The sequence below is a fragment of the Channa argus genome, chromosome 10 (assembly GCF_033026475.1).
Source record: "Channa argus isolate prfri chromosome 10, Channa argus male v1.0, whole genome shotgun sequence".
NCBI classification, from domain to species: domain Eukaryota; kingdom Metazoa; phylum Chordata; class Actinopteri; order Anabantiformes; family Channidae; genus Channa; species Channa argus.
The window spans coordinates 9,810,264-9,828,599 of record NC_090206.1 but is presented as its reverse complement, the minus strand read 5'-3'; the positions used below and the strand labels follow the sequence as shown (position 1 = coordinate 9,828,599).

The 18,336-nt window shown below is 39.3% G+C and overlaps 1 protein-coding gene across 1 annotated transcript; it reads right to left on the bottom strand.

Moving 5' to 3' along the window:
* Positions 1 to 6,329: 6,329 nt before the first annotated feature.
* Positions 6,330 to 12,792, bottom strand: mchr2b (melanin concentrating hormone receptor 2b). The gene is made up of 2 exons (XM_067519523.1): positions 12,109 to 12,792; positions 6,330 to 10,245 (listed from the first exon to the last, which is right to left on the bottom strand). The coding sequence occupies exons 1-2, from the start codon at positions 12,510 to 12,512 to the stop codon at positions 9,606 to 9,608; spliced, it is 1,044 nt and encodes a 347-aa protein (XP_067375624.1). The 5' UTR covers positions 12,513 to 12,792; the 3' UTR covers positions 6,330 to 9,605.
* Between the last annotated feature and the right edge of the window lie 5,544 nt (positions 12,793 to 18,336).

Sequence of the window (18,336 nt, the reverse complement as noted above, 5' to 3'; positions counted from 1 at the left end):
GCTTTGTAAATGCATATTAATTTTGGGAAAGGCCTGAAGGAAGACGTTCGTCAATACAAGGCTGGTCATTATGCCTACATGAACAGAGGGCAAGACTTGTGCTTTTATGAGCATAGTTGGGTGCACAAACAGCTTCCAGTGAGATCACAGATGCACACAATTAACCACATACATCAGTTGTGTCTGTATCCTGTTCTAATGCCAATATTTTCTAGTCAGTACAAACACAATATAACTGAGGACATTTTTATTTAAGACACCATGAAAGAAGCAAAAATACAAGTAAATAACCTCTCACCACAACAAGTGTGTGTTTTCTTCCAAAGTGGCCAATACACTGTCTAGTTCAGGATTATTTATTTATTAGTTTTTTGTTTTTAGTAATGCAGTCGCTGATTTACTGTAACTGAAAATCACTATGTAACTAACTTATTCAGGGATCGATTTTAAATATTGCTTTTTATCAAACAGTAATTAAAAAAGGGTTTTGAGGAAAAGAAGTGGAAAGAGTCTACAGCTTTGAGGTCACCTCGCATGGTGTTTTTAGTTTATTGACTCTGTATTGTAGTTGTTCATTTTGAAGATGAGACAATCTTTGGTGACCTTTAATAGGATAAGCTGAAAGAGAAAGAAAACAATGTTGCTACTGATGGTGCTTCAGATTGATTAGGGATTTCCTTTGCAACTTTGAGTGATTTTACCTTTTTTACTCAGAAAGACAAGAAGAGCTAATGTCACCATCATTCTGGAGTAATGTGAAGGTGACGTCTTTATGAGCTGGAAGGAACAACATCTGCAGACGGTGTTACAGGCACAAAGACAGTTGCCGAAAGAACATTCTGCTCTTTTTAGTGCAATCAGTGGAATTGGCAGCATTTTAAAAATCAAAGCTAAATCATTGCCAACAGAGTTAAACAGACTGAAACACACGCAAATTAAACTGCTAGACAGAATGTTTTTTTAAACTAAATGAAACAAAGTTTGAACTCAAATGTATGGATTAGTTCAAATGCCGTGTTGCTGTCGTTCACACACCATTGGCATTTAGTTTATCTCAACACCAGCTAAAGAGAAGTGTTGCTCTCTCCTGCAGCAGCATGCAGTAAAGTCCCTTCTGACTTTAAATAGTGTTGCAGGAGAATTTTTTTTCCAGCAAGACAATAGGTCTAAACACGCATCCAAGCTCTGCAGGGCTTATTTAAAATTCAAGGAATAGCAACAAATGTTCCCCTTGCATGGCTTTCCGTCAGCAGTCACAAGACCAAAACCTCAGTGTGCATCTTTGGGAACATTTGAAAAGAAAATTTTTTTTTTTAACAACATCACAAGACATTCTCCGGGATGCACTAATGGAATGTGGGTTTTCAGATTCTGAAGAGCTGGTAGAATAAGTGTGTGTATGGTCTGATCAAACAGTGGACTAAACAGATTTCTGAGAGGTTTTCAGAGGCCCAGGCGAGGCAGCGAAACAAAGAGAGATCTGGTTAGTGACCAGCTGCATGTAATGTGGGGTTTTAGGCTGTGATGGACATTGACTCCACTACACATTTTCGTCCTCCTTTTTGCCCTTCTATGCACACTGGAGGGTAGGCAAGGAAAACAGCTTTTTGAAAAGCCTGATGATGTTCACAGGCATGGTGGGTACTTTTGTGTGGCAGCAAAGTGAGGAACAGCTCTCTCTGTGATCACTCATTTCTTACTCCCCTGCTGATGACACAAAAAAAGGTGTTGACTCACTGTGTCTTTGTGTTGGATTATGACTACATGAGTGTGAAGCTGGGACTTGACTGAGTATCTCAATGCAGCAGTTGCCCATGCACGTTGCCCACATTGTATCTGACACACAAGTGTGTCAAAGAGAAACACTCCGGCATGTTTAGCTTCTTAATATCCTGTTAACCTGCTGAGACCAGGGAAAGAGTGTGAACACGCTTGTCAAAAGCGTCTATGGATTGGACAACCAGGCGAAGGCTGTAATGTACAAAGGAGGAGGAAGCAGAAATCATTTAAGCATCGTTTAGAAAAATATATTATTTAAAAATGTTCAAACACTCTAATGACTTCTGAGATGTAAGCAACCTTTGTAAAAGGGTCAGTATTTTAGAGAAAGACAATACTGTTGGAGTGAATTCAAATTTTTATCTGACTATATAAACCTCCTCCGATATTCGAAACTAGTTTCTTGAGCAGCTACTCAATGATTTCTTCAGAGGTTCAATCTTTAGCACCACCTCGGCCAAAGCTGGCTTATTAGGGTCATTAAAAGGCAAATAAATAAGCTCATTAAATTTTCACAGTGTGTGGTGCTTAAGGGCCTTGCCTTATACTCTTAAAGCCTCCAAGTCACATTATACTTAATTTGCACTTCAGCAACAAGAGATCAGCATCAAGTCACAGAGTGTTCTGTACTGCCCCTTACACCTACTGCAAAATGTAAGACTCAAAGTTACTTCACACGCTAGAAGTCTGGTTCATACTCACTCCCCAAACAAGGAGGGAGTTACTCCAGGCAGAAAACTCAATCTGCTGCAACACTTACATGCAGCATATTCACCCCACTGTAACATATCCAACGCACGCTTTTAATCATGTTGGTGTACTTAAGCCATCTGTGCCCTCTTCACTCTTTTGCTGCTGTAGTGCTGCTACCTGAAGGTTCTGAGCCTATACCTCCGTCTCAGGGCAAAGAACCAGTACTCGCGGCAAGGTCAGAGGCAGACAGCATGAATCAAGGCTGCACAATTCACATTATAATGTATTCCACTTGATATGACTGAAAGACATGTACGAGTGAAAGGCATGCTTTGGGTGTACGTTCCTCTGATGAAACAACGCTGTCCTCTGTGGATTTCAAGTGGTGCATGTAAACAGTGTGGGTTTGTTTGAAGCATAAGGAATATTTTTCTGGTTGTCAAAAAATCTCAAGAAAAGACCGAAAACCAACTTTTTGTTGACAGACTACTTGATTTTTCTGTGTTGTTTGTCGTTATCAACACTCAGCCCATTGACTCCCACTGCAGATGAGCATCTTTAAAAATGTGTCACAATTATACTGTTACTTTTTAAAAAAAGCCAAAACCCTGACCCTAAAACAGCTGGGCACTGTTGTGTGCAACAAAGTGTTCTAAAGCTGGAATAAATTGTACATTTTAAGGAGCTAATTGCAGCTGTGAATTAATACACATTAGTTGCTCTACAGTGATAATGTGAGGTTTAGTCAAAATTTCAAATTGTGTGTAATAAAACATGTCAGCCATGTTTTCCATTTATTTGTTTTTAATAGTTTTTTGGACAAATGAACTAGATTAGATTTTAGCTACAGAATACAAAGTTTGTTATTAGCTCAATTCCTAATAGCAGATTTTGGTTTTTGCACGTTAACAACAAATCAATAGAGCCAGAATTGCCCTTTAATTAAGTTTGTTATTAAAGCCCATGCATCTTCCTCGACAACACTGTTTGACTGCATAGAAGCAGCAATATAGAGAGGGCATGTTAGTGAGTGTGTGTGTGTTTTTGTGTGTGTGTGTGTGCGTCTGTGCATGTGTGTATGTGTGCGTGTGTGCGCGTGTGTGTGTGTGTGTGTGAGTGTTTGTGTGGCTGTTTGTGTGTGTGTGTGTGTGCGTGAGTGTGTGTGAGTATGTGCATGTGTGTGTGTGCATGTGTGTGTGTGTATGTGTGTGTATGTGTGTTTGTGTGCATGTGTGTGTGTGTGTGTGCATGTGTGTGTGTGTGTGTGTGTTTAAGTGTTTTGTGGCTGTGTGTGTGTGCGTTAGTGTGTGTGAGAGTGTGCATGTGTGTGTGTACGTGAGTGTTTGTTTGTGTGCATGTGTGTGTGTGTGTGTGTGTGTGTAAGTGTTTTTGTGGCTGTGTGTGTGTGGGTTAGTGTGTGTGTTTGTGTAAGTGTTTTTGTGGCTGTGTGTGTGCGTTAGTGTGTGTGTGAGTGTGTGCATGTGTGTGCGTGTGTATATGCATGTGTGTGTGTGCATGTGTGTGTGTGGGTGTGTGCGTGAGTGTGTGTGTTTGTGCATGTGTGTGTGTGCGTGAGTGTGTGTGTGTGTATGCGTGTGTGTGTGTGTATGTGCATGTGTGTGTGTGCATGTGTGTGTGTGTGTGTGGGTGTGTGCGTGAGTGTGTGTGTTTGTGCATGTGTGTGTGTGCGTGAGTGTGTGTGTGTGTGTGTGTGTGCGTGTGTGTGTTTGTGTGGGGGGGTCATTTATCGTCTAACTCTCCAAAATTTAGAGGAGGCCACCCTGCTTCCACTTCCACAGGGCAATATTTTCAAGTGTAATATTAACATTATTGCGACAGCACTGTGCTAACGCAGCATTTTAGTGTTAACAAGTAAAGTTTTTTATAGTCAGCATTTGCTCACCAGCCATAACTCTCCATCTGAGCACCTGAGAAGCATTGTAAAACCTCTACGTGCAGTGAGCTTCTTTAATGTTTCAGCAGCAGAGTGGAAAATTGGTCAGATGTGCATCTTTTATGATTTCATGTTGATAGTGCTTCCTGTAATATAGGTGGGGGCTTCTTTTCTCAAAGTGTCCAGAATTTAATTTATGTTGATTTCAGTTGGAAGTCCCTGAGACAGGAAAGAAAAGTCAGGGCTGAGGAGAGATGAAGAGAAAGTCACGTGGTCTATGTGTTTGTCTGGATGGTGAAAAGACTGCTGTCCAACCATTTGTTGATTTGGGACTAGAATGTGTTTATTGTGCTGAAAAGATGTTGCTTGTATCTCAAATGTGAAGAGGATGTTAATATTACACATTTACCTCCGCTACCTTTAATAAGTATTATCTCTGTACAAGTTGCGAAAGCTCACATTAATTTGAGATCTGAAAAAAGCATTTAAAAACACACAAGCTAAACATGAAAAGCTGTTTCCACATGAATGTACACTACTGCCTGATTTCTCAGCCAATTTGACTGTTATCACACCGTTCAATTAGTCGTTATTAGCACATGATTACAGCGCAGTGTGAGACCCTGTACCTTCCAGAAGTCGGATAAAGACGCAACATCTAGCAGAGGTTGTAAATATGACAAACGAAAGATTGAGTTGCATATATTATAGTCATTTTAGGGAGGAGGTCAGGGTGGATGAGTGGGTGTCAAAGCAGAGAGATCTATTAAAATCTGTAACAGTCTGGTGACATATGTTATATATGGCATGATGAGAGGCTAATGAAGCCACTGGGTTGGGCAGGGTAATTGCTATGCTGTAGGTGTGCTCCTAGGTGTATTTTTAAACTTCGGTTTCAGTCTGTAAGCAAAGCCCCAAGCAGACAGACCTGGAAGTTGTATTTTTTGATGCTGAGTCAACTCTACAAAATACAAAGACTTTTTCTTTTTATTTTAAAGAGTCAAAATATGGATCATACTAATAACAAGGCCATTGTGCTACGGGAAGAGAGGCTCTGTGCTAAAATGTGCATCTGTTTCATTTCCTTCAAAGGAAAAGTTGCACATTAATGTCACATATCTGCTGTGTCAGTCTCATCCAGTATGAAAAGTAAAGATTGTCAGATGTTTACTCAATGCAGTCTTCTCAAAAAAATGCAAGGTTGACGTTTGAGCTACCGTAATAATTTTGTTACACTATGTCCACAACTTCACAAATCAAATTACACCATGGATCTATAATTTCTAATACATTTTGGCCTTGTGACAGGAAAAAAAATCTATCCTTCATAAAACTGCTGTGACGACACATTATTACTTCAGAGGAAATTTAATTCAGTTTATAAACCCTTCTGCAGTCTGAATCTGCAGTTGATAACTTGAAACTCTAAAACCCAAGAACCAAAGGCAGAAGTTCAGGTCACATCCAGGGTCACTTCACTGTCTTGTGTTTCTGAAGTCAAACCTCTTCAACAACAAACACACTTCCCCAGCACCATAAATGACAGTACTTGTTATTTTAATGCCAGCTCTGCTTCTGCTTCACTTGGCATCCTCTGGGAGCCTGCCACACTCATAAATAACTTAAGGGAAATGCTGTAAATATCAAAGTCGAGTGTTTTTTGATGTGGGTGAGGGTAATCAAAGATACATTTTATATTATTACCACTGCACCAATCACTGACTAAAAGTTTGAATCTCATCCAGGTATTATTTATGATGATTTATGTCATGAATTAAATAAGAATTAAAGATGTCTCTGGACAACGGTTTGTGTGACACTTCTTAAATTTTTCACCATTAAAGTACAGACTGAAGTTTCTCCGTGGACAAAAACTGGACAACGTTTTTATTCAAGTATCACTCTTATATTAGTTAGTAATAAGTTAGACAACCACATACATTTTAAAGGATTTTATTGACCAGTGGATTCATTAACCATCACATACACATCACATACAGGTGACAACAATACCAAACACTGACGATCAGACTATCAAAGGCAGAGCCCGAATGACCCGCTATGAAAAAAACCAAAACCCTTTTCTCAAGCTAGTTTGTGATCATTACTTTACATGTAATCTCTATGACATAAACTACAAAGATATAAAAGCTTCCACCTGTTTTACAAGTACAGATGAGTTTAAGTGATCATGCTTGGTCCTTGTGAAAAGTGTGTCCCAAGAAAAACAACAGCATGAATCATTTTATCGAATTCCCATTCCCAGGAATCAAGACGGTTGTCACAAGAGGAGGAGGTAGTGTGTGAAGGAGGGGTTCAGGATGAATGACTGGGTTATTGTTGTTCATTTCCCATTTCCTACCACCAATCATTTTATCATGTGATAATTATTGTAAATGTGATGATAAAGGTCCCCTAACCTTACTGAATTCACTCTTTCCCTTATTCGAGCCAAGCTGTTGTTGTGCGTAAACCTAATCTAACCATGATTATACAACACGATTATTTCTCAAACAGCGATTTGTAAGACTTTTACAATCATGCTATTGTGCCAGTAGGGGCATTTGATCAGCAAATGTTCGTTCTGTTTATGTCCCTCTGAAGGGCAAAGGCTAAACATGCACTTTGTCATTTGATTTGGGGGATATCTTTTTGAAAACAGCTTTACAAAGTTGTCTGTAACACTGGAGCTTTATCCAGTCTGAGAAAATAACCTAAATGATTTTGAACATAAAGAATTTTTTTTGGCTGGGGTTTTGTAGCAGAAAGCCATTCGAAAGATATTGGAATTTACCAAACATGATGCAGCCAATGAGAAAAGATATAATTCTACTGGATGCATTATGGTAAATATAGTAACCAATATTTTAAGCTTGAATGACAGGATGCCTTACAATGTGCTGCCCTTCAATCATTTGAGTAATAAAACTACTAGATTTTGAAACAATAAGGTCAGATCAGGTAGAAACACAGGAGCCAGTTATGTTTATATTGTGCATTAGTGTCAAATATTACCAAACAAATGTAGATATTAATACTTTTCTTCAGACTAACACAAAGTAAACCACTGTGGGCCCAATTAAAGAGGTAAGAGTTACATGTGCATCACATACAGAAGGGGCAAGGCTATTCAAAGTGACATCCAATAAAAATGGGCCCATTAGCTCACGGAGCTCAGCTGATAATCCAGCTCTAATATTTCCACACTGGGCAAACAAGAACAATACAGGATACAACCAGTATAAACCTTTGCGTGAGGATATGGAGACATTTTTTGTGACATATAGCGTAAAACACACTGAGTCCTCCAGTGCGACTGTGAACATATTTTGTATTCATGATGTGAAAGGATGACACAGATCTAATCCTTCTGTACATTGCCTCTCACTTTTCATTAGAATGAAGACGGGATATTGATGTGAGATGCAGTTATATTTCCTTCATGTTGTCTTTGTTGTTTCTGCAATTTCACTTAGCTTGTCTTCTGAGTCCATTATGGAAAAACGACCATATCAAAGCCCAAACGTAAAAGGGGCTCCTGAGTGGACTGAGTGAATTGGTTTCGCATTGACAATAACAAAAACAACAGCAGTCCCAGTACGATGGAGACTGTACATTAAACAAAGCAGGAGAACATCACCACACTATTCTGCAAATGACGACACTCATCTTAGACAACAGATATCATCAGTGGTCTGTACAGTATCAGCTTTTTAAAGTATATCAGTTTTAAGCTCTCCCCCTCCCAAAGGATGCTTCCACCCACTTGTTGTTTGTACAATGACAGTGGAGCATCTCTGAGTAACTTCTACTCAGGAAAGACAGAAAAACACTGAATATACCTGATGTGTACTTTGTAACCGGACCATTCAGGTTGTAATCGTGCTACTGTAGAGTCTAAACCGGACAGAAATGGGCTGTTCTGCAGTATTGAAAAATATGACGGACTTGACTACAGACTATGACAGACAAATCTGTTTTTATAATGAGCAACCACTAGTTCTCTTTAAATGCTGTATTTATAACAAATGTGTTGCTCAGCTCCGTTATTTGGTGCAGAATATGTCAGCTGTTCTGTAGTCACTGGCAAATACTCATGATATGTATACTCACACTGGCAACAGACTTCGAACATGCTGACAGAGCTAAAATGAGACAGTTGTTCGGATCAGATGTGAATTTTTCTCTCCAGCGTCTCACTAGGACATGCTTGCCACTTGTGTTTTCATGAATACTTTATACCTTTATATAAATATTTAGGTACCACTTCGTAATAAGGCACCACAGTGTCTGAGTTGTATTTAATGGCATTAATGCTTGTAGATGAGTTATGATCAAATCCTAAGAATCTATTTTTACATTTCCAGCTTGTTAAAAATAGATTGACAGACAAAACTCTATTTATAAACAACTTGTAGACACTTACAGATGCAGACGAAACCTTTGACACCAAAATAAATGTACGATTTATAATTTCAGAATTGCTGGCTAATAAGAAAATGAGAACTCTATGAGCATTTATTAATGCATTACCAACACTTATTACACAGTATTAAATGCCCAAATGTGTGGATATGTAATGCTTATGGTCATAAATAAAAGATTCATTGTAATTAAAAGCCTTTCAGAGCCTGTTTTTGATTAGAAAGTGGTGATGATAATTGTCTGACTGCAGGTCAATGTTAGAGCTAAAACTCTCATACAGCCCTCAGGAGACTGGTTTGTAGTAAGCCACCTACCGACCGACTAATGAATATTATATTCAGACTTGAATGTGCTAATGTTTGCCAGATCTCAGAAGCTGCACCTCAGTGTTGTCACTGATCAGCATGACAGCAGACGTAGCCAGTGGGTCACGAAGGTTAATAAAAGCTCTCAGTCCAAAAGAAAAAAGAAGCACCTGAATCACTCCCCAGGGTCCCGTTTAATCTGTGCATCTTTAAATGTCAGCGCTGCTATTCCCTCCAGTTTTGTCTCAGAGTCGTTTTTCTTTTCAGGGTGTTTGCTTTGCACAACAGATCTGTTTCTTCTGCTTGGATTTTTTGCTGAAAACCTTTGATTCTATCTTTATTTAACTTGTGTCAGTCAGGCCTCAAACCCAGATTTTCTGACTGAGAGTCACACACAAGCACGGACATTTTACTTCACAGGCAACGTTAGTCAGCAGGCTACTCTTCTTCCTTGTGGAGGAATAACGCAAAACATTTACATTTGTACATATAAAAACATGTCTGTCTGATTAGATGACAGTACAACGGTAGTTGGCGTCATTGGTCACACTGGAACCATCTGTTTTCACCACTGTGATTTTGGATGAGTGCTGGTTGCTGTGCAGCACGTTCCTGCGGCAAAGACGCTCACGGTAGTTCTGGGCGAAGATGAGCAGCATGAGCGGATTGATGCAGCTGTGGGAGTAGCTGAGGCAGATACTGATGTTATAGGCATAGATGAAGGCAATGGTCGGGGTTTTGTTTCTCAGGTTGATCACCTGGATCACATGGTAAGGCGACCAACAAATCAAGAACACAGCGATGACCATTAGGACCATCTTTGTGGCTGTCTTAGCCCAAACTGACTGCTTACGTTTGACCCGCCGAATGGAGCTGAAGACGTGGTAGAGAGTGAGTGAGTAGAAGGTGCTGATGATGATGAGAGGGATGATGAAGCCCAGGATAGACTGATAGAGAGTGTACCAGTACATGTCCTCGGGCCCTTCCAGGGCCATTATGCACACCTCGAAATGGTCCCTGCTCTCAACTTTGGCATAGATCATGACTGGGACAGTGAGCAGGAAGCTACCCAGCCAAACCAGGATGTTGATGATGATGGTCCATTGGATGGTCCTCTTCTCTGAGGTGGGGTGGACAATAGCTATGTACCTAGAAAGAGCAATTCAGGCTTTTAGAGTTGGGCGGGGCACATTACTAAAGTGCATGTAAAGCACATTCACTTTGCCTTGAGATGTCATTTTCATTACGGACAAGTTTAGCAAATCAAATCAGGCAAAAGGGGAATGATGAAACCAAGCATCATGTCGCAGACACACTCTCAACATATTACATGCTCACTGCGACGAATGCAGTGACAAATTAGTATAATTTAGACAGGGTGATTTAGCAGGAGGAAATGAACACATTTCCATTTGGATTTTGGATTTGATTGTGTTTCACTAATTTAGTCAAAATTTAGACCTCATGTTTTAGGATAGCTGCAGGAAATTAATGCCCTCTTACATGAAGTGTCCCTGAAATGGAAAAAATGTGTGTTAATGCCTCACCTGTCTTCCTAAATTCAACACTGGAGTAAACTTTTAAGATTTTCTCAAACACATCCTGATAAATTGCAATTACCTTACACCATAAATCAATAATTTAGCATTTTACTCACCGACAGAGGCTGGTGTCATTATCTGAGGATATACTATTAGTCTGACTGTTGAATCGATATGTGCGGATCTATACCCAGTCCCTGGCCTGCTGAGGTGTTAGCCCAGATAAGCCAAGTTAGATATTGATGTGATCAAAAACTTTCACTTCAGACTGTCAGAACTCCTGTGAATGCGAGACTATAATAAATGTTTGATGATCTGCATTTGTAGATGTGACTGCATGCTTTTATTCTACATTCAGAGAAAGAATAACACAACTATCTATGTGTTTGTGTCAATACAGTGTAATAAAAACAACATTACATACATAGCTTGAGGATTTAGACTCAGGATACACGCTGAAAGCAGTGTTTCCAACCTTAATACTCTTTACTGTCTAAAACTTCTCATCAACAAGTGTTTAAAAGTGTGACTCTGCTGTGACTTAGGACCATGTTGATATCCACACAACTGCCATGAAGTGAAATTACCCAGTGCCCTGAGATAATGTGGGAAAACACAAATACGTTTTTCCTGTCACTGTTTTAGCAAAACCAAGTGAATGGAGAGAGAAGACTGAGGTCCAGCTCAACTTGTCAGTTAGTGGACGTGTTTTAACAGAAAGATTTTTTTCACTGTGACTACATAAGATGACTGCTACACTAAAAAGATGTAGAGTGGCACATAATATAAGTGATCGGCCACGTGGTGAAAATAACATAACTCTATGTACTTATTTAGTCTACTAAAGTCAGACATGAGCTAGTTTTCTCTTGTTTGTTATAGGTCATTTTTTTAAGATGAGGTGCGATTTTGACCTGTAGTTTCTTCAAATAATTATAAAGCTTGAAATAAATCTTTTAAAAAAGGGCGGTTCAATCTTTTTTCACTATTTGCTACAGCAAACGTGTGTGTGAGTGTGTGTGTGTGTGTGTGTGTGAAATAATACTTGTTGTAATGTCAAGTCTTAGATATGCTGAAAGACTAGTGACACGTTCATGACACACAGAGTAAAATCCTCTTCTAAATGCGTGTTATTCTGAGGACATATGACATCGGAGCACTGACATCTGCTGTGTGATTTTCACATTTTCACCCAAGTTTAAAAACTGTCCTGAATGACACGAAAATCACTGATGCTTGAAACATTGTGCCTTTGGTTGCACAGTTGTTTACTCCAATGAATTACTTCTTTATTTAATGATCATCCATTTTTAATCTGCTCAGAAGTGAAAAGTTCCTTAATTAAATATGTGGACCTTTATTCTCTGTTCCTATTCTTCTTATCCCTGCAATTAGAAAAACTTCTTCCCTTTTTTTCCCAATACCAAGCCATGTACTGACTGAACTGAATCCTCACGGACTCAACACTTACCGATCGATGCACAACACAGTAACAATCCCCACCGTGGTGAACTGGTTGCTCACATCCACCACCACGACCGCTTTGCACATGAAGTTTCCAAATGCCCACTGTCGGTCTCTGACCAGCTGGTGGATGTTGAAGGGCATCACAAGCAAGAAGAGCGTGTCTGCTATCGCCAAGTTCAGCACGTAAATGTCCGAGACCATTTTCTTCTTGCACGCCGCCACAGCATAGATGACCAGTCCATTGGCGAGAACTCCAACGGTGCACAGGATTCCGTAAATTGAAGGGAAGATGTGCATGAAAGTTGTGATGTCGATGTAGCTGTACGTTGGGGGAGTTGAGCTCTGACATGGCGGGTCAGTCAAGTTGCCTGTTTGGTTGTTTTGACAAAATACGTCGGTATTATTCATCTTCGGATCTTCGTGGTTGCATTTAAAGCGCGCGCAGACTGGGTTCCAAACTTGGGCACAGAGCTCGCGCACTCTCCAAGCGCGTCTACACTCCGCTTTGGCTCGTCCCGGGTTTGATTTCCCTTATAGGCTGCAAACTTTAGAAACTAAATCAGAAAAAAAGGTTGGTTCTTATCAGATCTGAGTACACGAGCCACTATGGTAATCCCTCAAACATGTTTATCTCTGGACTCAAACTAAGTCCTGACCAGTGCGTCTCCGCGTGCGCCTCAGTGGGCACCAGCTCCCTCCCTTCTAATATAATCTGCTGTGTCATTATAGGAAACCCAAATCAAAAGAAACCCTTCTAAATGTAGACCCCATAAATGCTGGTCTGTTTTACATTTGGATGTTTTAATAAATGCAAAGTGATGTCCATCCTGACCAAGACTATTGAATTTAAGATGGCAAAACTGAAAAATGTTTCCCACAACAATTTCAACTCCAAAGCCACTTTAGAAGATTAAGGCAGGGGGGGATTAAAGAGAGATAAATGTAATGGACTTTCTTTATAGAAGCACCTTTACAATTGAATTACTTACAGTGAGAGATTTGTGTTTCTTTTTGAATTTCTACAGAGTTTTTAAGTTTCCTCCTTTTAATGATAACCAAATTATGATTAGTTTTTAGCTTTAAAACACTGAACAGATGTCGACTATTCCTTGAAATACAGATCTTCAGTAGTGAGTGGGCTATGGCCTCAAGGCTGGTGTATAACCCTCACGCCAAAGATGTGATTTTCCTTGGAGCTTTGTTCTGTCATCACTGGCAGCAGCTTTAAAGGACAGAAGCCGATCCTGAGTTTGAAGCCGCTCAGCAGAGAGAGCTCTGCTGGGATCTGACCACAGGTCAGCAAGAATATATTTAACCTTTCCTCATGCCGGCTTCAGGTACTGTTTGTTCATTCTCTATGATGCTTCCCTTCTGTTCCAACTGCTCTTCAAAGTCCAACATAATAGAATTATTTTCACACCAGCTTTTATGAAAAAACACTTTGTGACTTTTGACCATTCTTGCTGCTCCAGAACACCAGTGTGAATGAGCCCCTGAAACCCTTTGAGTGTGTGAAAGCAAAAGAAAACTGACATTCATATTATTCACACTATGATGTGTTAATTTCAGCTCTGTGATTATAAACTCCTCTTTCCCAAAGATGAAAATAAGGGTGTAATTGGCCTCATTAAGAGTGTGTATGAAGATTGTGTCTGTGTTGAGGAGCCACATACATGTCTGCTGGAGTAAAACAGCAAGCCCAGTGGATTTTGGCTGGTAGATTCTGTGGAATCGACAAAAAGAGCAGAATATAGTGATCATCTTACAAATCAAGCACCTGCATTCAGTCCCTCATCACAAAAGCTGCTTTGCTAAATTGTTCTTGAAGAAAACCTCACCACCCAGGGGTAATCATTAATATGTGTTGGATGACCTTCTCGGTAACTAATAGACAGGATATCTTAATGTCTCTTGGATGATACATTATGTTTCAGCTGCTGCTTGTAGCTGGACCGGACACAACTCAGCAAGGGCTTTGTGTGATTATTTCATTTAAAGCTACAGCGGGTAGACGAATCAGGCTTATGGGAAAACATTAGTCATAATAGCAAATGGCATAATGTGCAAAGGTGGAATTTTTCCATGAGAAATTACTGTTGACATCAGTATTAACAGTAGTTGACACGAGCAGCGTTCCGCCTGAAATCATGAAGAAATTAGCTTGTAGCTGTTACAAATCTCTAACGCTTGTTTCCTTTCCTCTACACCTGCCAACAATAGAAGTGATCCAAGATGGGGTTAGCAGAGTCGTACCTTCCGTCAGCTCAGTGGTCAACGACGGAGGATGGTGTTGCCCTGGTCACTTCCTGAGTGTAAAGGTGTCACTTCCTGAGTGTAAAGGTGTGCATCAGTGTGAATGTACAGGGGGCAACTGCTAAGAAAGTGCATGAGTGTTCAATGAAACTCCAACCTGGGTTGAATGAGGGATAAGTTAATTAAAGTGTAAAGACTTTATTTGGCAGGTCCAAGGTATAAATCAAACCAAAGTGGGCTTTAAAAGTGGCTCTTAGATTGGGATTTTTAAAAGGCATCCTACATATGGATCAGTAGCTTCTTAACAATAGACTCCTGTAACCAACCACAGTATGACAGTGCTTATCAGTGAGATAGCGTGCACATCCCACTGGCCCGGAGCAGCTCTTAAAAGCTGGAACAGATCACATAGTCGATGACACGGTGCTATCAGAGGAGTAAAAACAGACACAACATCAAAAAAAGTACAATAACTACAAGTAGCAACTTGTTTGGACCCTGTCATTTTAGAAGCGGTATCTGCTTCCTTGCAGTTTTTATTTAGTCCAGGAGAAACTTTTGTCTTCATGCAGGAAATCAGTTTAGTCTCAAGAGCAGTAGTAGTGGTATTTCTGAAAGAGCGACTTTAAATGGGTCTAGTTTGAAACCAGCTTTGATTGCAGTTACTGCATTCTTTAATTGTAATTATTTTTCAGGCCTAGTTATACTTTAGTTTCACAGCAACAGCAGAGAGATCGCTGGAAATAAGAAGACAAAACGACTGCTTTTGAGTATAATAACTGCAAATCAGCATAAATAAGGATACTCATTTAAAAGTGTAAAAAGTGTACAGTGTTTGAGCACTAATTAAATGAATAACACTTCAAAAAAATGTAAAAGTGCAGTTTCTTCTGCAAGTGAATGCACTTCAATGTGTGACTGTGGCAGCTGAACCTCTTTTTCTTTTCGCATTTGTCCCATCAGTCCTGATGGGGACTCATTACAGTGAAGAGTATAATTGCCTGTGACATTAAGATATTTGTCAGGGGCATGAAGGAGTTTGCATTGATTTCTAGTGGGATCACTCTTGAATTTACTTGCTATTGCTCAGGTAGAGAGGCAGAGATGGCAGCTTAGAGCGGTTTTATGCATTATATGTGTGGAATAATTCAGTCTGTGAGAGGTAGTATTTAGTTCAAAGCATTTTCACGGTAAAAGAGACGCTTTGTCATCGGGTGTTAAGGGTGCATGTGAACAAGATAACGCGCAGTAAGTAGTACTGATGTGTGTTTTTCATTAGCCGGTGCTTTTTTGTGTCACTTCAAAGGTGATGGGATAACAGAGCGCTCATTGTGTGCAGGCATGTTTTTCACTTGATTGAATACTAGAAGTACATTCAGTGTGCTGTGTATCAGATGCACCGCTGTCTCCTACACTTCTGTATACAGACTATAGGAAAAAAAACCTGCACGTAACAGTGTCCACGAAGCCTGTGACAATTACACACAGAAACATGTTTATAAAGCATACGTCGATCAGCCACAACATTTAAACCACCTCTGAGCAGTCTGTGACTACACAGTCACCAGTCACTCAGCAGTTGTCTTTCCTTTGACCACTTTGATAATATGCCACAGGACCTGCCTTTTAGGACATACTCGGACAGTGGCTTAGTCATCACAGTTTGATTCCTGTCAAATTTGCCCATTCTCCTCAACTTCACGAAAGAACTCTTGACTTGCTGTCTGATGTATCCCACCCCCTGACAGATGCCAGCGTAATAATATTCACCTCACCTGTCAACTTTTTTAATGTTGTGGCTGATCATTGCATACTGTTGATAGGTTTTAAAGCCCCATTTAACAACAATTGCTATTAATAGACAGGCAGTAATACTGATTACTGATTTGCCATGTCATATAATGTTTAACCTTGTCAAAAAACACTAAACAGGCATGGGACTGATAAGTGAGTGATAAATACTGCCTTCAAAGAGTAAAACGAGGACATAACAGAAAACTTAAGTAGCTTTTCCAAGAACATCTTCAATTCATTAGATGCTGGTATGCCTGAGACCTATAATTAAGTTATGAAAATGTGAACTGAAATGTCAAAGTTGCCACAGTGTCTATTTCTGTTGTAGAAAGGCCCCTATAAGTCTTATAAGATAAGATTAGTATATAATGATTGTTTATCACATTTCCCGCAGATATCAGACCAGACATGTCCTGTCGATTGCTGCAATACATCTGCTTTTGCTGCATGTTCAACTGAATCAAAAGTGTCTGCTGTTGTCTCAACTGAGAACAAATCCCACAAAAAAAACACAAAGAGGCACAAATAAAATAACATTTCCTGTCCAGTTTACAGTTAATATTATCACATGCTTCAGATGTCATATGATTTGTTTCTTTACCTCAAGATAAAGGCTAAGAAGTGGCTTTCTTAACAAACTGCACTAACATCCCCAGTGCGGCATGTGCCATCCCACACAAGTTCCTGTTTCAATGTACATTTTATTTGATTACATGATTGGACAGATTATGACAGCTCTGTCAATATGAATAAGCAATAGGTCAATGCAGCTCTTCATCCAGTAATGCATACAATAAGACTGTAGTTATGCAACTCACATTCAGCTCCAGTTAGATTATGTTATGCTGGTTTAAAGCAAAAACCAAAATGAGCTTTGACAGGCAAGTCAGTCAAATGAGTCTCAGCATATCGTTTGCCCATGCCTCTTTTGTTTTGCATCGACTGCTGGATGCCACAGATTTCTTTGAGGATCGTTGGACAATCATATGATGTCCCTCTGCAGCTCCTCTAGGGAATTGAGCAAGCTGAATTCACATACTGTGGTGAAGTCACGTCTTTTTGCAGGAATGATTTACTATGATTATAGTCACAGCTTTAAATAGTTCTACAGGCCTATGACGAAGTTGAGATTTGCTGACAATTAAGCTGATGCCGTTTTCAATGTAAAATGTCTCTGGGTTTACAACAGAAAGTAATGTGTGGTATGTTCTTAAAGGCAAGAAGAGTATTTCAGAGTAACAAGAAGACTGCAGCTAACTGGTGTCTTGTTTAACCCAGTATAACTTGCTTAAACTAAAAAATTAAATATACACAGTTTTTTGTTTTGTTTTGTTTTTTTTGTTTTGAAGTGTGGTGCTTACATATTAAAAATGCCCAATAATACAGATATTAAATGTGTCTTTAGTTTACCCTCAAAGCCAATTTTTTTGGTTTAGGAAGATTAAAGCACAGACATAATTCTTTCTAATGGGGTTATTTAATTATAGATTTTATATAAATGATGTTTTTTTTTTTGCCAAATTATGATTTATGAAACATGGGTGCATCTAAACAATTTTGAAACTTTTGTAGAATACAAACATATCTGATATTGTTTTATACAATTCTGAGTTTCTGATTTTTACAAGCTCTGTTAGATGCAGGATGTTGTAAATGTCTGTGAGAATTTACTGTGTATAAAATCAAAAACTGTTCAATGAACTGCTTTGAATGCCAGAAGGACAGTTTTAGTCAAGCTGGGAGGGGTGTGTAACATATTTTAATTACAGGAAATAAAATAAAAATTATAGGACTATTAGTTTATTTCAATTAAACGTTGTGTCAGCTGCCATTTAAACCACGTAACCTTATTTATGCTCAATTGAAAATAACGTTTGCACAACAACTCAAACCTGTTTAATCTTGCAATATTTTCTGAGGATTCAACACATGAAGTTCAAAAAGGTTGCACCTAGTTTCTCATATTTCAGAGGCCAGACTGCCTTATATAACAGGAATGACATTTAAATAGATGAGTCTGCAATGAAATCTCACAGCTTCCTCTGTCTGAGCTGTTTCGACTCCTATCAGAGAAACATCAGATGATCTACAGTTTCCCTCAGTTTGTTTTGTTGGGTTGATTAAAGAATCTTATCAGATGGGTTTGTGTTTAAGGTACTGATAGAAAAACTGTGGTCCCCAACCT